Genomic DNA, 22,745 nt, shown 5'->3' on the forward strand with positions numbered 1-22,745 from the left:
TGAAAGGAACTGTATACTCTGCTAGGCCTCCGCGACACACAGGTTTCTGCCTGTCGTGGATTCATGGTCCCCAGGATGGGAAGTAAGTGCCAAAGTTGGGGGAGAAGGATGCAGACGTAAATTGTTCAGTTTAGCGTCTTTCCAACTGTTCCCTGCTGGAGTCTTTCAGAACGAGGCGGAGGCAGTGTGGTCCGGAAGCGCCTGCTTTCAGGGCTCAGCAGGATTTTGCGAATCTTGTGGCGCAAGAGAGAGTGGAGCCAGGGCCGGGGCGAAGAGAGAAAAGCGCGCAGGCGCAGTGCTGGCGAGAGAGGTTACCTGTGCTGGAGCGGGCGGAGCTAAACCCGGGAGCAGGGCTGGGGGCGGGGCGAGCGCGCTGGCGTCACGGGCACGCCGTCGCAGAGCTCTTAGAGGAAGCGGCGGCGGCGGCGGCGGCGGCGGCGGCGGGGGTGGTGGAGGAGGTTCCCGGGCTGGCGGCTTCTGAGTGGCAACGGAGAGAGGCTCGCTGTCGGGGTGGGGCGGGCCTGAGGAAAAGCTCCGGGGCCTAGCGGCCCTATCAGTGCCCCCGGCCGTCCCCGCCCCTCCCTCTACCAACCCAGCGACCGGGTAGGTCTTGGTGCCGCCCCCTCCCCACTCTCTGGTCTCAGTGCACTGTGGGGAGTTGGGGGCTGCCACCTGCTGGCCTGGCGACCCCGGGCGTGGCCTTCCTTGGTCCGGGCCGCCGGGCCCCGTCAGGCTCCGCCGGCTGCCGCCCAGGTGGTCCAAGCCCGCCGGCGCGGACCTGCTTCACCCCCTCCTGCGCTCCTGCCTCGCGCCCGCCCTGGGTCCTTTAGTCCTAACTCGGCCTGCGGGGATTTCGGGCCCCCGGTGGCCCTTTTCTCACCCTCCCCCTCGTCCCCCGCCGTTAGATTGCACCCCATTGCCTGGGACTGGTTAATGTTGCTGGGCGCCGAGGTTCCGCCCCCTTGTTTTCTGCTTAGCGTTTGGGTGGGACTTTGAAATTAGGCAAGAGGGTTCGAGTTTCCTGTGGTTCTCTTCATCAGAGAAGGGAGATGGGGCGTTATGGAAGGTGGTGACTGCTCCGTCGGGCTCAAGGGGGGAAAAGGGAGGGTAGTGGGCAGGGATGGTCCAGGAAGTTGTTGGGAACCGGAGGGAGAGGGAAGGGTTAGAGAATGGGGCGGCGCGGGAGAACGCGCGGGGGCACGCGCGGGGGCCCTGGAGGGTGGGCAGTTCTCTCACCCACTGCGCCCGCTGCGAGCTGCAACATTCGTGGATGGAAGACGTAGTCCTTGACTTGGTGGAGCTCAAAGTTAACGGGCAGCTTGGGAAGAAAGCGGGAAGTGTTATTTTGGTGTGGTAAATGCTGTTAGGGTGAACACATGATCCTGCAGCATTGGGAAGGGTCGCCTAGTCAGGACTGGAGGTGTTGGCAAAAGCTTCTCAGAGCAAGGGAGTTTTATTTAAGGCAAACACCCGAAGAAGAAGTAGGACTCAACCAGATGAAGAGTGGGAGAAAAGTATTTCAGTACATCAGTTCTTTTGAGACCCCAGGCTTCCTCCTCCAGCAACCAACCAAGTGTGCTTGGTCTTTACAGTTTGTGCTCGTTTTGGGTCTGTGGGGGAAAGAACATTCGATGGAGAGTCAGAAGAGCAGCGTTTTATATGTGGATATTTCACTTCAGCTTGCTTAGTGTTAGTGTCCTTCTCTGGGAGTTGGACATGCCACCTGTGTAGCCCCACCTATCTCAGAGGCTGATTGTGGGCACCAGGTGAAACAACCAAGTAGAAGTGTGGTGGGCCTTGGGCATGGGATGCAAATGTCAGGCATTATTATGCTTGCAGGATGCAGTCCTCGGAGTGCGAGGGGTGTGGGTCTGAGGCCAGTCCCAGCATGATGCCCGAGGCTCCCCTGGAGTCTCCACCTGCCCCTGCCAAGTCTCCTGCGTTTGATCTTTTCAACTTGGTTCTGTCCTACAAGAGGCTGGAGATCTACCTGGAACCCCTGAAGGACGCAGGTGATGGTGTCCGGTACTTGCTCAGGTACAGACTTGGAAGAATTGCTCTGACTTGCTGCCTTCCCGCTCTGTGGTTGCGCTGGCCATTTAGGCGGTGGTTGGGCTGTCCTTTCTGCCCTGTTGAAAAGAGGTTCTGGGAGGTCCATTAGGCCCCTGGGCTTATTCCAGGCCCACCATGTGTCTCAGGCCCGGCCCAGGAGAGGCAGGCACTGGAAACCATCTGGCCTCTCACCAGGGCTTCTTGGTGGTTGAATAAGCTCACACCTCAGGACTGCGAGCTAACCTTGAGCATTGGGCCTTCTGTATCTGGAGCAGGCTGTTTTCCCCCATCCAATATTAGCTTAATTAATATTAAAATTGGGATATAATTTTGAGCATAAGTTAAAGAATTAGAAATGCTATGAGGAAGGAGGTACTATTTTCACTAATCCTTTAGGATTATGGGTATCAAATTTTTTTGTCCTATTTTGATTTGCATCCGTAATTTTTTTTTTCTCCTTTCAGCTCATTTTATATCTTATGTTAAAGTATTTTAAATTATAGATATGTTCCACCCCAAGCTGTAAATATTTCTGTTTATTTCTAAATGAGGACTTTTTTTCATAAGCAAATTAACATCATAGCTAATAAAAATTAATAATAATTCTATGATATCTTCTTACACCCAGTTCATATTCAGATTTCCTCAGTTGTTCCAAGAATATCATTTACAATTTTTTTTTTTTGGCCAAATCAAGTTCCAGGCCAAGATTATACATTCTCTGTGGTTACTCTGTCTCTTAAGTCTTTCTCAGCCTAAAATGGTTTCTTCTTTTATGACAGTGACTTGTTGAAAACACTGAGCTTACTATTCTGGAGAACTTCCCACCTAGATGTATCTGGTTCCTTCCTCATGGTGCAAACTGCAAGTTAGTTCTAAAGGTTGGATTAGATTCAAATTAAAAAAATTTTTTTTTAAAATTTAAGAGTTCTTTTAAAAAAAATCCTCATCTGAGGATATGTTTTTTGATTTTAGAGAGAGAGGAAGAGAGAGAGAGAAAGAGAAAAACATCGATTGCTTGCCTCCCTTATGTGCCCAACCAGGGATCAAACCTGCAACCTAGATATGTGCCCTGACCGAGAATTGAACCTGCAGCCTTTTGGTTCATGGGACAATGCTCCAACCAAGTGAGCCATCCAGTCAGGGCAAAGGTTATGTATTCTTTTTTTTTTTCCTTTTTAAGATTTTATTTATTTATTTTTAGAGAGAGGAAGGGAAGGAGAAAGAGGGAGAGAAACATCAATGTGTGGTTGTCTCTCGCATGCCCCAAACCGAGGACCTGGCCTGCAGCCCAGGCATGTGCCCTGACTGGGAATTGAACCAGCAACCCTTTGGTTCACAGGCTCACGCTCAATCTACTTAGCTATCCCAGCCAGGGCAGGTTATGTGTTCTTAATATTGCATCTCAGTGGGAATACATAAAACCTGGTTTTCCTAAAGAGCAGGCATTCTTACCCTGAAGCCTGTGCAATTGGCTTCAGGGGCATATGAAGCTCCTGAACCTGAATGAAAAATTATATGTGGGCACATGTGTATATTTTTAGAGAGAAGCTTCCAGTTTTATCGTATTCTCCTAAAAGACCTTCAACCCTCCAAGACGCTCAAGAGAGGCAGGTAGGAGGCAGAGTGAGTGGAGTCAGGTTAGCCTCCAAGGGTGCTTACTGTTGATTAATCATTCTCGCCTCAGCGTGGACATAGTGGGAGGTTTCTTTTTAACTTTCTAACCAAGGCCCTAATTTTTCTCATTCTTCCCGGAACCCATTTAATTTATGGCATTATCTCTGGAGATGAGCTGGGCAGTGTTCCAGAGCAATGTTCTCTACTGTTAGATGCCGTACTTTTAGTGCGTGGGGTAGTAAGATAGTATGAGGAGAGGCTCATTTTATAATCCCACCGTAACCAGCTCTCAGAAATGAATTTTAGTCTTCTCTAGGAGAGGGGTGGGCTCTGGAGAGCACGGGGCTGTGCGTGCTGATGTTTTCTGCTTTGTGTGCAGGTGTGTACATGGATGAGTGCAGATGTATATGTGTATGTACATGAGTGTGTGTGTGTTGGTTTTTTGGGGCAAAACATAAAAGTTAAATATATCCTGCCTTTCTCTTTTTCTGCCACTGGTCTATAAACCTTCTTGGCACTCATGTGTTAGGTTTTTTCCTTTTATGAAATTAGAAATCTGAGGAGGTGGTGGGATTGATTGAAGCTGGGTGGAGGAGAAGCTGTCAGGAGCTTCTCTGTGCCACTGGGAGGCAGAGCACTGGTCTGTGAAAGTGGCTGTCAGATTAGTTTGTGCGTTTGATTGTTCTTTTCTTAGTAAAGAGGATTTGGCTTTGAAGAGGGACCTAATCTTGAGCTCTGGCCGTTAGGTCTGAAACCTAGGGCTGCAGCAGATTTTTTTAAGAGACGTCTCTCTTTTGGGATCAGCTACTCGGGTAGGTAGGTCTCCCTGTCCGCAGTGTCAGTGAAGACAGATAGAATGGGAGATGCTTTAAAACGAAGGTGACTTCAGTGGCTGTGTGATGCTCTTATTTCAGAAATGGGATTGGCCTTAGACCTGACTTTTAATTTGCTTTTACCCTGGTAGCTGCCACTAGCTGGTTTGGAGGCCTAATTAGGGTGGTACAGTTGGAGTGTGTTGAATTTTAAGAGAAAGGCAGAGAGAGGTCATTTCATTCCCTTGCTATAACTGTTAAGAAATAAAAGCAGCATATAAATTAGTTAACCTCATTTAATAACTCTGAAATACCCCAACTAGAGCAAAAGAAAAATACATTTAAGTTCTGAATATATTGATTACCAGCAACTTACCCGTTTCTTTTTCTATATGTTTTTCTCCTCTGATGGCTGACCTTAAATATACTGACGCTGCTCTTTAGACCATAGGTGTCAGGGGCTTGGTGGCTACATCTGTGCTCCTTTGTCCCTGTTAAATGTCTTTTATTAGGGACACGAAGCCAGCAGTGTTTGCTTGTCCTCAGCAGCTGGGGCTCCGCAGTCTTTGGTCTTTCTTTCCTTGTGGGGGCTTCTGCTTTGCCCTTGGGTGGTGGCAGTGAGAGGTGGGTCTGTGTTTGCTCTTGTCAGTCCCCGTTTACGTAGGGTGTGTTTGCTGAGAGAATGCCACACCCTGGTTTTGTTTTCATTTTTTAATATATTAAAATGTTTTTCTCTTTTTGAATTAATGTATGTTTAAAAGAAACTCAAAATTGCAGAAGCAAGAAAAGAATCTTGAGCAATGAATATATGTTCTTATGAAATTGTAAAAAACAATGCTGTGTGTAAATTACATCTCAATAAGAAAATAAAAGAAAATCGTAAAGAAGAATCTTTGTCACTGTCACCTTCCAAAGAGAATAGAACCTTACGAAACACAGGCTAACTGATGTTAAGTAGGTTCTGTTTGCGCGCCCTAGTGCTGGGTGGGCCTAACTGTTAAGTGGCGGGGGCGCGGGTGGCGGGCTGTGGGCACCAGCTGAGCACCAGCAGGGCTCCCCGATTTCGGGGCGCAGTGAAGAAGGAAACTTTTCAGTGCCGAAGAGCTCAGTTGTGATACGGGCTGTGACAACAGCAGGCTGTGAGGTGGCTCTGGGGCCCGTCCCCTCTCTGGCCAGACAGCTCTGCCTGGCCCTCGCTGCCTGCTCTGCCCGCTCGGTGCTGGTCCGCTCCACTGCGGTCTGCTCAGCTCCGCTCTGCGCCTTCTGCGCCGGCCTGCGTTGGTCTGCTCCACTGCGCTCCAGCAAGACACCTTCGCTGTTTCAGCTCCAGCCAGGGAAAGACAGTCTCAGGTAGAAAGGGGAAGTGCACTCCTAACTAGGTTTCTTAATAGACAATGTTATGGATATTTTTCTCCTTGGAGAAAGTTCTGCAGGTCTTCTAGTTCTGAGAGGACACCTTTTCTCCCCCCAGGGCCTAATAATGTAACTTGAACTCCTCTCCCAGTTGCCTGTCCAAGTGAGAGACCCCCTTTTCATTTCTCCTTGACACCCTGAGCTCCAGGGTGTCAAGGCTTCTCTCTTTTTTAAAAAGACTTTATTTATTTATTTGAGAGAGGGGAAGGGAGGGAGAACAAGAGGGAGAGAAACATCAATCAGTTCCCTCTTGCAGTTCCCAGCTGGGGACCTGGCATGTGCCCTGACCAGGTCAGCCTCTCAGTGTGTAGGCTGGCGCTCAACGTGCCAAGCCACATGAACAGGGCGGGTCCCCTTGCTCCCAGTTTTAATGGCTTACCTGTGCTGGCTCATCTTCCTCTTCCCACGTGGAGGAATGGCTGGCTCATTTTTGGTGACTAGAACGCTCTGTGTTGTAGGTGGCAGACACCTTTGTGTTCCTTGCTGACCTGCCTGGGCCTCAACGTCTTGTTCCTCACTTTGAACGAGGGTAAGACCTGCTTCCAGGGGCTGGGGTTTTTTTCTTCCTTTTTCTTTCTTTGTGAGTGAATGTGGGGAGGAAGCAGCCCTGTGTGAAGGAGCCACTGGTCTGGCCCTAAAGTTGGCCTCCCTCTGTGTCTGTGGGATGTCAGAACATGGGTTCGAGAGACACGCTCTGGGCTAGAATGCTGGCAGGACTGGTGTTGTGACCTAAGGCCTAACTGTTCTGATCTCCGAAGGGAGGACAGTAAGTGCTTCCTCAGAGGGCGGTTGGAAGAAGTGAGATAGATGCTCGATGCCCAACACAGACTAAGCTGCCAATATAGTGCGGTAATTCACGGTTTTGCTTTCCATGGTGTCAGCCTACTGTGTGCTAGCACAGGATTTAAAAATATTTTCAAAATTATTAAGTGGAAAATTCCAGAAATAAGCAATTTGTGAGTTTTAAATTGAGTGCCGATTTGAGTAGCCTGCTGGAGTCTCTCGCCATACTGCTCTGTCCCTCCTAGGACAGGAGTCGTCCCTTCCTTCAGTGTGTCCACAGTGTGTGCACGCTGCCTGTCACTTACGTTCGCAGAAGGCTGTGAAAAAAGCCGAACCCCTCAGGGGAACTGACTGGAGGACTCGGACCAAATGTTCTGAGGAGCTGGGCCCTTTCCTCATGTATTCATTCTTCTGTTGGACCCACGCTTCTCAAGTGCCTCCTTTGTTTCCTGGGGAGATATATGGACCCAGTGGGTTGAACACAAACCCATTTCACATAAGACTGCCCATTGTTTCTCAGTAGGGCTCTTTGCTTCATTGAAACTCAAGTATCATTCCTAGGCTGTTAAGTTTCTCTGAACATATTTCCAAAGTAAATCAGTTTACATGACAGATATTTTACGAGCATTTGCTCTGTGCCCAGTGCTCTGTTAGCCTGCCTCAGGCGCACCAGAGTTTCCTGGGGTTCTCTCTCAGCCTCGCCGTGTTTACTTCATGGTGGTCTGGGATATCCTGAGCACCAAAGGAGGGGTTTCCAGTCGGCTCCAGGGGCCCAAAGGCCAGACTGCCAGCCATCGGGAGGCCCCCTGGCCAGACTCCGGGCATGAACCACCAACTGTGTGCTAGTGAAGGTTTTTAATTTTCAAAACATGGCTCTGGGGCGACCACACGGACAGAGTCCCAGCCCTAAAGAATCTGCATTTGTGGATGAGGCACAGCCATACCTACAGTCTGTCATGTGATAAGTTGTGAGGGGAAATAAAGCTGGGGCTCGGGACTGGAGAGTGAGGGGGAGACACTGTTTCCTACCGAGAGCCCTGGAGGGGGTGAGGGAGTCAGCGTGTGGACTTCTGGGGGGGTGAGGCCCCCAACCCTTGCTGCCCGTTTACCTACCCACAGCGGTGTTGATCCCACAGGTGCGTGGTACTCGGTGGGTGCCCTGGTGATTTCGGTGCCCGCCCTTCTGGGCTACCTGCAGGAGGTGTGCCGGGCGCGGCTGCCGGAGTCTGAGCTGATGCGCAGGAAGTATCACAGTGTGAGGCAGGAGGACCTACAGAGAGTGCGCCTTTCTCGCCCCGAAGCTGTGGCTGAGGTGAAGAGCTTGTGAGTATGGAAGGGGCTGGGGAGGGCAGGGGCAGTCACAGTAATGCCTCCTGCCACGCTGGGCGCACCAGGCATTGTGTTGGGCAAACCACAGATGGCACTTCCTTTCATCTTTTTCACAGTTCTGGGAGGTAGCTACTGTTATTATCCTGCATTTATAGATGAGGAGAAGGGCTTACGCAGCCAGAGGTTGACCGAGCTGGGGTGAGAATCCAGGTCCAGGTGGTTTCACAGCTTGTGTTCTTTTCACTGGAGAGACAGTTTAGGGTCTTGACTTACCATGTGCTTGCGTGAGCCACTGCCTGGGTTCCAATCCCAGCTCTTACATTTACTTGCTGTGTAGCATTAAGCAAGTTGCTCAGCTTTCCTGTGCCTCAGGTTCATTTGTTAAATGAGGTAATAATGGGCTTATCTCATAGGTAGTTGTGAAGATTAAATGAGTATCTAGTACCCAGGAAGTATTCAGTAAATATCAATCATTGTCACTGCACTGTGGAGAAACTTCTTTTTTTAAAAAAAGATTTTATTTATTTATTTTTAGAGAGGGAAAGGAGGGAGAAAGAGAGAGAGAAACATCAATATGTGGTTGCTGGGGGCCATGGCCTGCAACCCAGACATGTGACCTGACTGGGAATTGAACCTGTGATGCTTTGGTTCGCAGCCCACACTCAATCCACTGAGCTATGCCAGCCAGGGCTGGAGAAACTTCTTAAATATGACAGTTAATACTTCTAAAAAATTTTATTTTAGAGACAGGAAGCGGGGAGGGACAGAGGGAGAGGGAAAGAGAGAGAGAGAAAGAGAGAGAGAAACAGTGATTTGTTGTTCCACTCTTTTATGCATTCATTGGCTGATTCTTGTATGTGTCCTGACCAGGGATCAAACCTGCAACCTTGGTGTACTGGGATGCTGTTCTAACCAAGAGAGCTACCCAGCCAGGGCCAGAGAGGAAGCACCTTAAGACTGTTGAATAATATTAACATGACTTCAGTGGCAGCTGTCATATAGTGAGCCCTCCCCGAACTGGGCTTTCTTGAGCTACAGCGGGGTTCTCATCCCTCCCTCCCCGCACAGCAGTGGCATCTGTGGAGCTTTTTTTTTAAAAAAAAGCTATAAACAGAGGCCTGGCCCCCCCCCCCCGCCGAAAATCTGTCAGTTATCTGGAGAGGGTCCTGGGTATCTGGGTTTAAAAACAAAACACTTTTTACTTTGGAATGATTTTAAGCTAAAGTCAACTGGAATACACAGTTTCAATCTTTATTAGGGTATATAGATGGCATAATGCCTAATCATAGTTAGTAAACCCATACATGACTTAGTAAAGTTGTGAAAGTACAAAAACAAAAAACCCAAAAACTTACAGAAGAGTTGCAAGAATGACACAAAGAACTCTCACAAGTCCTTTACTCAGATAGGACCATTATTAACACTTTGCTACATTTTGTATCTGTCTCTTATCTTCCTGAACCATTTGAAAGTAAGTTGCAGTCCTTGCACCTGTTTACTCCCGATGCCTCAGCGTGTGTTTCCGAAGAACAAGGCCATTGTTTTATATAGCCACAGCCCTGTAGTCAAAAGTAGGAAAATTTACATTGACAACATTAACATTAGTATTATTATCTAATCCAGAGTTCAGAATGAAATGTTACCAGTTGCATTAATGAGGCTTTTATGTAAATTTCCCCTTGTCCGACTGACCCGGGCCAGACCGGGCTTACCTTCTCCTTTCAAGTCCATTGGTGGGTCTTGCCTTCACCAGTGTATTCCTGTGATGGTGGTAAAGGTGATTTTTCTAACTGTCATTGTTAGCTGTCGTTCGACTATAATTCTTACTTATTATCTGTATGAACTCAACATTTTAAAATTTAATTCAAAGTGTTATAATCCATTAGTGTTATTATTTATTTTGTTTCAAATTGTCAAAGATTTTTGGCCAGTAAGGTATCTTTTGAACTGGATCCTGTGTTCATTCGATATGCCCCCATCATTTTTGAGTGCTTCCTTACTTTCATTTTTTATTTAAGATTTTTATTTATTTATTTATTTTTGGAGAGGGGAAGGGAGCGAGAAGAGAGGGTGAGAAACATCAAGTGTGGTTGCTTCTTGTGCACCCCCTACTGGGGACCTGGCTCTTGACCCAGGTATGTGCCCTAGACTGGGAATGGAACCAGTGACCCTTTGGCTCGCAGGCCGGCATTCAGTCCACTGAGTCACACCAGTCAGGGCTGAGTGCTTCCTTACTTTAGGGTACAATAGGATGCTCAAATTGATCTTATACTTCCCCTGCCCTAGCTGTAGAATCAGCCAAGATCCCTCCAGAAACCAAAATTTGGGTGCTCATTGTGCAAGCTTGTGCGCATTGCTTCTAGGGTACATCCATTAAAAAAAGACCCACTCCAAGTGAGCCTGCCTTATGCACAGGTGGAGACACACTGACCTATCTGCCTCCTGCCATTTATCCTCACAGTTCTCGTGTACCTGTGAGGTGGGTACCCTCTCCTCATTTTATAGAGGAAAACAGCAGCTCAGTTAAGTAAAGGTAAGTAACTGGCCTCAGCAATAGCTAGAAAGAGACCAAAGCAGGAGCCTTTGCCCTGTTTTGTCCACTTCAACAGGGGCTCCACAAAGGGACTGAAATGTAGGCACTTTCTCCTGAGCTCTCTGGCCCCTCCAGAGGGTTTGAAGAGACTGGCCATCCCTAGCCAGCTGTGCCTGTGAAGTCCTAGGCTTTGCTGCCCCACAACTCTGTCAAGCCCCTTGGGTGAGTGGGGTGGGGTGTGCGGCTCACAGAAGCCCCTTGCGTCTGCAGCTTGATCCAGCTGGAGGCCTTCCTGAGTCGCCTGTGCTGCACGTGTGAGGCTGTCTACCGAGTGCTGCACTGGGAGAACCCCACCGTGTCCTCACAGTGAGTGGCCCCTCTGCCCCCACCACCACTGCCCTGGAGGAATTTGCACATTGAGCCCCAGGCAGAGCCAGCTGCCTCTAGCTGAGGGGGAGAAAGGCCCTGCACATAGGTTTGTAGGTGGGAACGCACTGCTTTTCTGTAGACAGATGCCTTTTAGCCATGGTAAAAATATTTCAGTAATATTGACTCCTGTCTGATACAGCAGCTGATCTCCTGTTTAGATGACTGCTAGAGTTCGTCACACGCGTGTACACTATAGCCTTGTAGTGTACGTGATTCTGTTTGCTTCCTTTTCCCCTCCCCATTCCATATTGTAAATGGCTTTCTTTGCTGCTGCAAGGCTTTCGGAATTATTGTAATGCCACATTAATATTTATGGTGAATATACTGGGATTTGTGGAACCATTCTATTATACATTTAGTCAGTTTTTACTTTTATTACTAACCTTATAGTGAACATTTTTATGGGTTTAGCTGTAATCTTTTGGCAAAAAGTTTTTAGAATAAATTCAAAGATGGAACTACTGGATCACGCGGAAGGAATGTTCTTTCGGCCCTTTATCTGTAAGATAATATTCAGTTGGCCTTTTGTGTCAGGCCCGGAGCTCAGCACTTCCTGTGTACTCTCTCACCTTCAGAGCCGCTCCGGGAGGTGGGCGCTGGTATAATCCCTACTTTACCTGTGAAGGAAGTAATGCTCAGAGAACCAAAGGACTTTTCTAACAGCGAGAGAAGCAGCACAGCTGGATTCGCAGCCAAGTTGGTCTTTTTCTAGACTTGAGTCTGGAGCCTGAGGAGCGATGCATGTTGAGCCAGTTTACAGGGCGTCAGCCACCGTGGCGGTCTCTCCGGGACCCGTCGTTGACAACCAGTGACTTGTAAAGCCTGCCTCCTCTCTGGTGTCCACCTGTTTGGTCAGCAGATCTTGTCAGTTTATGACCTGCCCGGAGCTATTTCTTGCCCGCCCCCTAGGTGGGTGTGCTCCAAATTGTTGCCTTATGAATTTCTGACCCGGTGGTTCCTTTGTCCATCCAGGTTCTACGGGGCTCTTCTGGGCACAGTTTGTGTGCTGTATCTGCTGCCGCTGTGCTGGGTCTTTGCCCTTTTAAACAGCACGCTCTTTCTAGGGAATGTGGAGTTCTTCCGAGGTAAGCCCTGGAGAACCTGAGGGATGAGCTCTTTGTTCATCTGTCTCTGCAGCTAGTCATCTGTTTGCTGTATCTTCCACTAGGGGGCAGCACCACACAGGAGGGCTCTCCTGGGCTCTGTCTCTCTGAGATGTTAGTTGGGAAACTGGAGGCTGCTAGGCTGCTACCCAAGGGGTCCCTCTGCCTTTCTGAGGTGGGGGGTGGGGTGGGGGGCGGATTTCCCAGTTCTGCCACCTGACTCCCAGGATGCAGTCCCCTGAAGTTGCTGCCACATCTCTGTGTGATCCTAGAGTCCCCGTCTGCCATCTGGCTTCTAAAGCAGTGAGGCCGCCTGGAGAAGCCCTGAGTCACAGACACTTGGCCCTCTGCATATGTTTGGCTGATTGCTATATTTGTTTTCTTTGCTGTGGTTGAGCAGTTAGTTACAGAATCCCTAATTTATTGAGTGCTGACTACATTGAATCTCTCTATAGAGATCTCATAGTGTAGGTAGTGATATCTCTGTTTTGTTTACGAGGCTTAGGTAAGGTGACCTGTTCAGATTTAGGAGGGTGACTCTTTCCTGCAGCAGAGGATGGGGTGCTAGAGGAAGAGGCAGCCAGCAGCGGAAGTGGATACCCCCAAAACACCACTCATGCCCTCCCGTTTCTGCCTTCCACCCCACTCCTTTCCCTGGGTAGTGGTGTCCGAGTACAGGGCATCTCTGCAGCGGCGGATGCAACCCACCCAAGAAGAGGGTGCCTTCCAGAGCCCACCGCCCCCAGATGCTGGGGAAAAGGGTGTTCTGCTAGACTGCACGCCTGCGCCCACGCCCACAGAGGTGAGCACCCCCACTGCCAGGGCAGAGCCTGCTGTGGGCAGGTTCCAGCGCCTTCCTGTTACCAGCTGGTTTGTACCACGTAGCTCTTGGGCTGGCCTCAGTGTAGTTCCTGTTTCTTCCCAGGCCTCATCCCCTCTGAAGTGCTTAGTAATTGTAATAATAATAGCCACTCTGTGCTTTATCGAGCAGTTACTCTGCTGTTCCACTTTACATATATCAGCCCCATGAGGCACATAGGTCATTTCTGACGATGAGAAGGCTGAGGCACAGAGCAGCTGCTGGTGGGCGATGTGGCCAGGGCCCAGACCAGAGCCTCGACCACTGTGCTGTGCAGACCTGCCATCCCTCTTGGCCTTGGTCCCTCTCCTGTCCCTGCTGGGTCAGAGAGTACCTCTTTCCCATGACGTCCTTTCTTGCAATTGTGCCATTTCCTCTGGGGCAGGAACAAACATTTTGGGAAACCCAGATGCTGGCTCAGGGGAGGGGGCCTGTGCTTCAGGGGCCAGCGCTGCTTTCCCTTTCCTGTAACGAAGTCTCTCTTCTCAGGACCTCACGCCAGGCAGTGTGGAGGAGGCCGAGGAGGCTGAGCCTGATGAGGAGTTCAAAGATGCGATCGAGGTGGGTGGCCCTTCCCCAGCACCCTCTACTGACCAGGCCAGAAGTTGGGTGGTCCTGGAGCTGTGTGGCTTCTCACATCCTAAGTCTGGATGTGAGACTTGGAATTTAAAATTCTCTGTATCCAGCAAGAAGCTGAAACTTGCTCTGAGCTAGATCTCACTGGAGGACAGGGTGCTACTGGATTTCCACCTGTCCTGCTGCTGGTCTAGTGATCTGTCCTGGGTGCCCAGGGCAGGGATGGCTCTGGTAGCCTCTGGGGAATGAATGCCCTGCGTGGGGAGGTGGGTCGTTTGCCACCATGGCTGCAGACTGTGGACTTGGCACCTTTGCTGTGGAGAAGGCAGACTTGAGGTCTGAAAGATGCCCCTTTGTGGGGGCAGGGTGGGGAGGCTGGAGAAAGTGGTTGCAAGGCCACGTGCTGGGTCAGAGCAAGTTAGTCCTTCTGACTTGAAGACAGTAGTTCAAACTGAAAGTTTGCAGTATTTTATTTGGCATATAAACCTTAGACATTTTTTTGAGCTAATATTTAAAAACGGAGATTTCTGTGAAAACTCTGGATTTCATTTTTTTCCCTGAAAAATCAGAAGCTCTGGGTAGCCCCAAGTCTGCAGTGGTTGGTGTAGCTGAGGAGTAACTGTCCCTCTTAGAAAAGGCACAGAGTCCCCACCACTCCCTGTCTTTCCTGGTCACGGACTCCTAGTGGCAGTTATCATTTTGTCACATTCGCGCTATTTTCTTACAGTAGGAAATCATTACTCTTTGTGTTTCCTTGTAAAGGGGGAAACTGAGATAGAAGGAATGGGGTGTGTGAGTTCTCACCGGGCCTGTGATTCACACCTGGTGTGTTCACTTCCACACCAGCTGATCCATATAGGCATTTATATTTCCAACTGCTGAGGGAGTTCTCTGAGACCTGAACATGCGAGTGTGGCCTCTGACTTTCGGTGGGGGTGGTGGGAGGGCGTTCATACAGAAGGGGCTTTCCAGCCTTTTCCCACAGCCCACGGTGAGGAGCACACACGCGTCTCGGCCCACGCCACACTTAACGCCTGTACTGTGTGTGAAGCTTCACTGAAACAAGCTTTCTAAATATACATCGTAAAGATGTTTTCTTTCCTATTCTGTTCTCTTCTATTAAAATAATGACCCACTTAATAAATTTCACCCAGTTTGAAAAAACAGTACATGGCATCTCCCAAGCTTACTTGATGTTGGGATCCTTCTATAGGGGCCTCGGTTAACGTCACCCTTTGGGGCATGCTCAGGGCTCAGAGCAGCACCCCAGCGTTTCCTTTTGCTTGGGGCGCCCCTCCTAGCAGCTCCCTTCGTCTTGCTATCTCTCTCTGTGTTCTTCTCTTCCCCGCGCCTCGGGAGGCAGGAGACCCACTTGGTGGTCCTGGTGAGTAGGAGCCTTGGTGAGGTGGGCAAGGGCTGGGTGGGGGGAGGGTGGCTGAGCCAGCTGTCCCCGCACATGATGGGGTCGGCCGTGCTGGGGTGCCTCGGCATGTAGGCGACGGAGCCCTACCACACGGTGGGCAGGACTGGAAGCAGCTGTTCCCGCAGGAGGATGAGGAGGGTGCCCCGTGCCCGGCAGAGGACGAGCTGGCCCTGCAGGACAACGGGTTCCTGAGCAAGAATGAAGTGCTGCGTAGCAAGGTGTCGCGGCTCACAGAGCGGCTCCGCAAGCGGTACCCCACCAACAACTTCGGTATGGCCAGCGCCCAGGGATGGGGAGGGGCCAGGCCACAGGGCGGAAGCTTTAGAATTGTGGGTACTGCTTTGCAACAAGAGCGAGGAGTGCAGTGCCGTCCATGGGACCCTGGGAAGGTATTAAACACATAGTGGGATCATTGAGAGAGTGAGTGTGGGTTTGCTCCTTCTGTCCTCTGTCCTTACTGAGCAGGAGCTTGTGGGAAGATAAGGAGTTCGGCTTCAGAAGTGCCGCCCCTGGACCGCAGAGAGAGAGGTGTAACCCTGAGACAGGCAGGATCTCAGGAGGCGGTATGGCCTAATGGCTGAGTACAGAGTGTGGAGCCTCACTGCCTTGTGTAGCTCCCAGCTCCACTGGGTGTCCTGGAGCAAATTATTTAACTTCTCTGTGCCTTAGTTTCCCCTTCTGTACAAGGAGGGTAATAATAGTTCTTACAGGGTTGTTTTGGGACTCAAGTGAGATACTGCTTAGTAAGTGCTTGTGCAGTGCTGGCTGCTTCATAGTAAGTGCTTAACAAGGGGCACTGTTAATACGAGACGCCCTGGTCCCTCCTGCAGGTACTGTGGAGCCTGTCTAGATCTTTCCTATCCAGGTGGGAGCAAGTAAAGCAAACAGTATCTTCCTTCGGGCATCACAGAGCCCTGAGGTCCCTAGCCAAGGTCATAGATTGTCCAGTCCTCTTTTACTGGGGGCTGGCAGTGGGTCAAGGAGGGCAGTTGTGGGGTTGGCAGTGGGTCGAGGAGGGCAGTTGTGGAGAAGGCAGTGGGTCAAGGAGGGCAGTTGTGGGGCTGGCAGTGGGTCAAGGAGGGCAGTTGTGGGGCTGGCAGTGGGTCGAGGAGGGCAGTTGTGGGGCTGGCAGTGGGTCGAGGAGGGCAGTTGTGGGGCTGGCAGTGGGTCGAGGAGGGCAGTTGTGGAGAAGGCAGTGGGTCGAGGAGGGCAGTTGTGGGGTTGGCAGTGGGTCGAGGAGGGCAGTTGTGGGGCTGGCAGTGGGTCAAGGAGGACAGTTGTGGGGTTGGCAGTGGGTCGAGGAGGGCAGTTGTGGAGAAGGCAGTGGGTCGAGGAGGGCAGTTGTGGGGTTGGCAGTGGGTCGAGGAGGGCAGTTGTGGGGCTGGCAGTGGGTCGAGGAGGGCAGTTGTGGGGAAGGCGGTGGGTCAACGAGGGCAGATGTGGGGAAGGGTGGACTCGACTGGCAGCCCAGCGTGGAGCCCTGGCTCAGGTCAGGGGAGCGGGAGCGAAGCGAGGCGGAGTTGTGTCTGAAGCCCAGGGAGCGGGTGGCTCGGGTCACCCTGGTCCTGAAGAGCCTTGCTTCCGTGTGGTGTCAGTGGCCAGGGAGGAGGACAAGGGGGCTGTACTCTGTGTTCTGGTGGCGGTGACCTCTAGGGTCTGTGACCAGGGAGAAGCCCCTGGGCTTGTCCTGAGGAGTCTGACCCAGGACATCCTGGGCTGCCTTCCTGTTCCTGCGGCAGCTGGGGCAGCCGTGTCTTCAGGACTAGACATCTGGGATCGCTGTTTCTTTCTGCTGTGCGACTGCCCCCTGTTGTTCGAGATCCCTTCTTTCTGTTTCTGGCGATCGCCGACTCTCCGGCGCACCCTGTGCTCAGCGCACCGTTGTGTGTAGTCCCGGTGGCAGATGTGACAGGGGAGGCAGTTCACGTGGGCTTAGAGCAGCCAGGCTCCAGAGTCCCGAGTGACACTACGTTAGAATTGGTGCTTTAGCTCTGGCAAATGATTTGCTTATTTTTATGGATTTTAAGTAAAGGCCTGTCCTTAGATGTTCCCATTTTACAGGCTGAGTAACCTGAGGTGGAAAGAGTGATTCACCCGAAGTCTTCAGCCAGTTAAGGGTTGAGTTTGTGATTCAAACCCAGGCCACCTGATCTGGCTCCTGTGTTCTTTCTCACCCATCTTCCTCCCCTTGCCCCCGGCATGATGTCTGCTCGCTTCTACGTTTGGTTTCTGTTCAGGTGATCTCTGCTGGCTTGGGTGAAGGCCCATTCAGGGCCCTGTGGGGATGGCCAGGGCAGACAGTGCTTCTGTTCCTAATCCTCCTAGTTCCCCATTCTTCTAGACCTCTTGCTACCCCTTCCCTGAGAGGCTTTCCGGCTGGGAGGGCAGGTGTACCTGCTCTGTGCCTGGGTCTGGCTCCTGCTGGCCAAGGGGAAGCGAGCACCTCTGGGGGCCGTTCCCTTCCGGCTGCCAGTGGACGCAGGGGGCTCCTGGGAGTGATGAGGACCGGCTGCACAGGAGCTTCCCTCTGGCCTCCGAGTGGGCGAGTCCTGATGGAAGGGCCCCCTTGTCCTGGAGGTGCCGTCGTCGCTGCCACCCTGCAGCCCCCGTGCGCTCCCCCCTGCTGTGTCACCCCATGGCATCTTCACGGGGCGAGTCGGGACCTTTCTGAGAACGGGGGCAGAAGGAGTTGGTAGAGGCTGGAAGGGAGCAGGGTGCTGCCCTCCTCCATATGCCTGTCTGAGCTGGTGTCAGCGCCCGGAGCCCCACCCCGGCCCCAGGCCCGTGCTTGGCTACATGTGTCTTTCACTGGACCATGTGGCTGCCGTGGAGTACCTGGTCCTGGCACTCTGTCCAGTAGAGAGGACTCCCCAGACACAGGTTGGGGTGTCAGTCTTGGAGCAGCTCTTTCCGCAGCCCAGTGCGCCCACCCCCTTGCTGAGGAGAAGCAGAGGCAGGCTGCCTTGCCCACATTCGTAGTGTCGGGGACAGGGTCCTGGGGCAGCCTGTTTCCTGGATTGGCACCACCAGCCAGCAACACCTGCTGCGCTGTTTCTCTCCGTCCTCGGCAGGGGCCACGACCTGACTGACAGCTGCACAATTACCTTAAGCACCTTGGCTTCAGGTTCCTCCTTGCCCTAGCCGAGTCCGCCTTCCCTTGCACACAGCGGGTGACCACAGCGAGGGCTGTAGTGGATTCTGGTGAGACAGAGGAAGGGGCCGCGCGTAGCTGCCGATACAGCTTTGGGGCTTCGTGGGAAGGTGAGGCCTGGTGCCCGCACCTGGCCAGACAGGTGGTTCAGAAGGCACAGCTATGCTCCCTGAAGCTGATAGTAAGTCTGGCTGGATTACTGGAGGCCTTTGGGTCCCAAGTTCTGGAAACCTCTTCTGGTAGCCTTACCCTTTCTCAAGTTTTTCTAGGGCCCAAGTCAGTTTCCTTCTGGGCCCACAGGGCTCTCTGGTCTTCTGTTGGGAACACCCTCGTGCCTCCTGCGGACCCTGCCTCTTCTCCCCTGACTCGGTCCCCCTGCCTGTGTGGGCATGTCTGTGCTAAGCCATAGTCAGTACTCCTGGGGCAGCCCTTGGGTCTTTCTTGGTCCTTGTCAGAGTTTGCTTTTGCCCCTGGAGCTGGTTGAAGTCATAGGGCCCAGTGTGGCCTTTGCTCTCCTCCCAGATCAGTTTACTGCCACCCTTTTGATCCTCTCCATCCACCCTCGGGCATGCCCTTCCTCAGACCCTGCTATTGTTGCCGTCCACCTTTTCTGTCTCTGACCTTCCTGGACACGGGTGGGAGGGGAGCACCCGCAGTAGGCCTGCTGGCTCTGAAATGGCCTCTAAAAGAACGAGTTGTCCCCTCCTTCCCATCCTCCATCTCTTCTTACACCCTCCTTGCCTCCTCCCAGCCATTTCCTAAGCTGCCATCGACCCCTCTGTCTTTGTCTGAAGCTTTGTCATCTCGTCATCTCTGGGGGTTGGGGCAGCACCTCTCCCCCAGCGCTGTCTCGTCCCATTGTGCCCGCCACTCACGGCACTGGCATCTCTCACCCTGAACGTCTTCTTGGGAGGCTCCTGCTTCTGAGATCCTCTCCTGCAATGTTCAGATGACAGAAGGCAGGGCCTGGGTTTTAGGAGGCGTTTCTCTCCTTAGCTGTGGGTGGAGTATTTGTAAGGACACACTTGGGAAGGGGTTGCATCAGACAGGTTTCATCTGAGGCTGTTGGGGCTGCCTCCTCTGAGGGATGCCTGTCGTCAGGTGCCCGCCAGCTTGGCGTGGCTTCCGGGGCGCAGACTCTGCTGGGTGCGCCGGTTTCGGCGGGACCTGCAGCTGGGGCGTCTGAGCCCCAGGAGGGAACAGGGCTGGCACTCTGTGTAGTCTGGAGACTCGGTTCCTTCCTCTGTCTTTGGATCTGGACTTGGCTCCCTTGCTCACTGCTCCCCGCCAAGGAGTCTGGGCCAGGCTGGTGTCCTGAGTGTCCCTATTTAGAAGACCCAGGAATGGGTGACCGTTGAGAGAGGCCCAGGCTGGGTCAAGGCTGAACTGCTGTCTCTTTCTCAGGGAGCTGTACGGGCTGCTCGGCCACCTTCTCAGTGCTGAAGAAGAGGGTAAGTCTCCTTGAGGGGGTCCCGTTGGGTCTCAGTCCTGCCCCACTTCACACCTCCCCAGTCCCACAGTAGTCCCCGGTCCCTTGGGTGGATCAGTGGGTGCAGAGGAGGGGGGTGCTGGGGGCTCCAGGTGCCTGGGCCTGGGGATGCATCTGACACTGACCTTGGCTCATGTCTGCAGCGGAGCTGCAGTAACTGTGGAAACAGCTTCTGCTCCCGGTGCTGTTCTTTCAAGGTGCCCAAGTCTTCCATGGGGGCCACAGGTGCGTGGGGCCGGCGGCTAGGGGTCAGGGCGGTGGGAGGGCTTGGCTGGTTCCCGCCTCCTCCGAGGAGGTGCTGCCCCATGGGATAGGAGTGAGGGGTCAGTGAGAGAGAGGCCAGGGGAGCTTGGGGTCCTAGTCTGGCCTGTAGTGGCATTTCCTCCATCACCCTTTAACAAACAAAATGCTGAAATACTCGCATGCAAAAGAGTATTTACGCCGTGTGTGAATTACGAAGCATAATGACGAGTGCCTGTGACTGCCTCGCTAAAGTTAACAAATTGAGCAGCGTTAGCCGCACCACCGGGGCTCCCCAGCGCCACACCCGCCTTCCCCGAGGAGACCGCCACCCTGAGTTTCGTCCTTTTTATTGCCTTGGCAGTACTTTTAACAAATAAAGAAGAATGTCTTTGCCTTCTATAAAAGCTGTACATACAGTACACACTCGCTGTAACCCAAACAAAACACACAGGTGAGCAAAAGGCAGAGCACCTGCACACCCAAAGGATACATGCATGAAAAAGGAACACGTTTTACGTGGTTCCTTATTGTGTGTTACAGCGAGAAAGCAATGTGTTTTTTTTTTGTTTTTACTTCTGGTCATGCAAGTAGCACGTGCTTATACTAGAATCTTGGGAATGACTATGTAGAAGAGGTAGGGGGAGAAAAATAATCCTATGACCTCACCACCCAGAGAAAGCCACTGTTAAAACATTTTGGAAGTTTTTCTTTTGGTACTTTATTTAAAAAACATTTTTAAGGGTGTCGAGTTGGTGGCGAAGTCATTTCTGATGCACAGAACACCTGGGAGAAGCCTGCTGTTGGCACGGCCACCCCCGAGTCCCTGGTTCCCGTGTGAAAAGAGGAGTCTCCGAGGGCGGGCTAGCGAGCTGGGCCAGCGAGGGTGTGGGCTGGGCAGTGGGTGGTCTGTGGGGCTCTGGGGGCTGGGGAGGTGGCCCTAGTAGCTGGGGCCATGAACCAAGGGGCACAAGGAAGCATCTCACTAAGTTCTTCCTCCTTTTCAGCCCCCGAAGCCCAGAGAGAGACTGTGTTTGTGTGCGCCTCGTGTAACCAGACCTTGAGCAAGTGAGAAGAGGGACAGGGTCCAAGCAGGTGCCGGTTCCTGGCCAGCAGTAGACCCCACTCTCCCCATCCCTAGCCTCCTGTGGCGTGTGCTGGGCAGATGTGGCCCAGACGCCAGGTAGGCTTCCCCTTCCTGCCCTCGCTGTCTCCAGCCAGGCTCTGCAGCTGTTCCCCACTCCTGCAGGCGGCCATGGTGGCTGCTCACACCCCAGAGGGGAGCCTGGAGGGCCTGGTGTGTTTGTCTTGCTCTGTCCTAAGCTGTTAGTTGACTCGGGGCTGGGCAGGCAGTATAAGCTAGAGGGCAGCAGAGAGCCACGCCTGGTCTTGATTGGTTTCTCTGAGGGTCAGGGCGTCTCTCCGAGGCCGGGAATACTCTGAAAACGAAGATGAGAAACTGGGAAAAGAGATTCTTCCTCCTGCTGGGTGCTGGACCAAGCCCTTTGCCTCTGAGAGTCTGTGGAAGGGCTTGGGAGTGCCATGCCCCGATTGCTGTTCGAATGTCCCTGCGGCACTGAGATCTCATTATTCCCCACCAGATGGTATGGCCTAGGCTAACAAGACCAAAAATGTTTCTAGAAACAGGGTTAAAGTTCCCAAGTTCCCCCAGGGGAAGACATGTCTAGGAGGGCCTGGCAGAGCCGGTGCAAAACGTAGGGAGCTACAGCAGTTCAAAGGACCTCAGCCCCACCTTGCAGAGACCTTGACTTGCAGAATCACAGGCCACGTGCTGCCCTGGTGTCCTCAGCCCTGCTGGGTAGATGCCAGGTACTTGGATCACTTCTGCTTCACCCTGCCCTGTGCCTCGGGCACCCGTCCTCTGGCTCCGAGCCGCATCCCCTCCCCAGTGCTGAGTCTCACAGAGTGTGAGACCAGGCGAGCAGAGCAGAGGTCCCGAAGCCCTTGACCCTTGGGGGCCTGGGAAGTATATGATCTCGCCAGGCTGGGTTGTAGATTCCAGGGCTGTTCTCCAGCAGGACAGTCTCAGTTATGGGATAAGGCCATTGGGGTCCCCTTCCTCTCTCATTCGCTTCTGTGCTTCCGGGGTGCTGTGTCTTTAAGCCGTGAGCGGGCCCAGGCACTCCTTCCTTCCCCTGGAGCTGCCCTGCCTTTTTGAAGTATTTATTTATTTATTGCATGGTTCCTGGGAACATGTAGCACAGGGGATGAGCTGAGGAAGATGGGACCTTCTCCCGCCCTAGGATACTTCCCTGGAGTCCTGAGCTGCCTGGCACTCTGAGCCCATAGGAGAGGGAGATGTTTCCACACCCTAAGGAGGGAGCCAGGAGGGAGGTTGGGGAGACAAAGACCGTCCTAGGCCAGCTTTATCGTCAGGCCGACCAGTCTGCCGAGGGCTGGGGAGACAGAGGCCTGCTCCAGGCCAGTGAGGTGCAAGTCCGTGGGGAGCCAGGGAGGCCTTGGCGTACCCCCTTCCTCAGGCTCCTTTGTCCTGTTCAGAGGTGAGAGTTAAGTACCCTGTGCTTTATTTACACTGGAGAGGAACTAAAGGACTTCTGTGTACATGGAGAATTACCAATAAAAAGGCCTCATGCTTCTTATGTTTTCGGTTTGGTCCTTGTGCTCACCTTCTCCCCAAAGCTGGCAAGCCAGATCCCGCCAGTGCCGGCTGAGTATGTGGGCCTGAGCTGTGCCTGCAGGACAGGGTGCTGGCGGGGCGAGGAGGCTCAAGGCTGGGAGTGAGCAGGGCCAGGGGAGGAAAGCCGTGCCTTGCACAGGACGGCTCAGCACGTGTTTGTTGGATTGGCGTGAGGCTCTGTCTTGTGACCAAATTGTGGGGGCTGGGGTTGGTTGGGACCAGAGTTTGGTAAACTCTTAAGCAATGCAGGCTTTAGAACGGAAGGACTTTAGCTAAT

General features: G+C 52.5%; 1 protein-coding gene across 2 annotated transcripts; it reads left to right on the plus strand.

Annotated features, from left to right (window-relative positions):
- The first annotated feature begins 402 nt into the window (after positions 1–402).
- On the plus strand, positions 403–22,430 carry ZFYVE27 (zinc finger FYVE-type containing 27). Of its 2 annotated transcripts, XM_045854222.1 has the most exons (13): positions 403–603; positions 1,840–2,037; positions 6,353–6,423; positions 7,814–8,000; positions 10,810–10,905; positions 11,941–12,053; positions 12,734–12,873; positions 13,420–13,491; positions 14,870–14,890; positions 15,055–15,199; positions 19,485–19,531; positions 19,713–19,794; positions 20,817–22,430. In XM_045854222.1, the coding sequence occupies exons 2-13, from the start codon at positions 1,841–1,843 to the stop codon at positions 20,879–20,881; spliced, it is 1,236 nt and encodes a 411-aa protein (XP_045710178.1). In that variant the 5' UTR covers positions 403–603; position 1,840; the 3' UTR covers positions 20,882–22,430. The 2 variants fall into 2 exon arrangements, with proteins under 2 accessions (XP_045710178.1, XP_045710179.1); XM_045854223.1 differs by lacking the exon at positions 14,870–14,890.
- The last annotated feature ends 315 nt before the right edge of the window (positions 22,431–22,745 follow it).

Source organism: Phyllostomus hastatus, unplaced genomic scaffold (genome assembly GCF_019186645.2).
Source record: "Phyllostomus hastatus isolate PE091 unplaced genomic scaffold, TTU_PhHast_1.1 phas_scaffold_1066, whole genome shotgun sequence".
NCBI classification, from domain to species: Eukaryota; Metazoa; Chordata; class Mammalia; order Chiroptera; family Phyllostomidae; genus Phyllostomus; species Phyllostomus hastatus.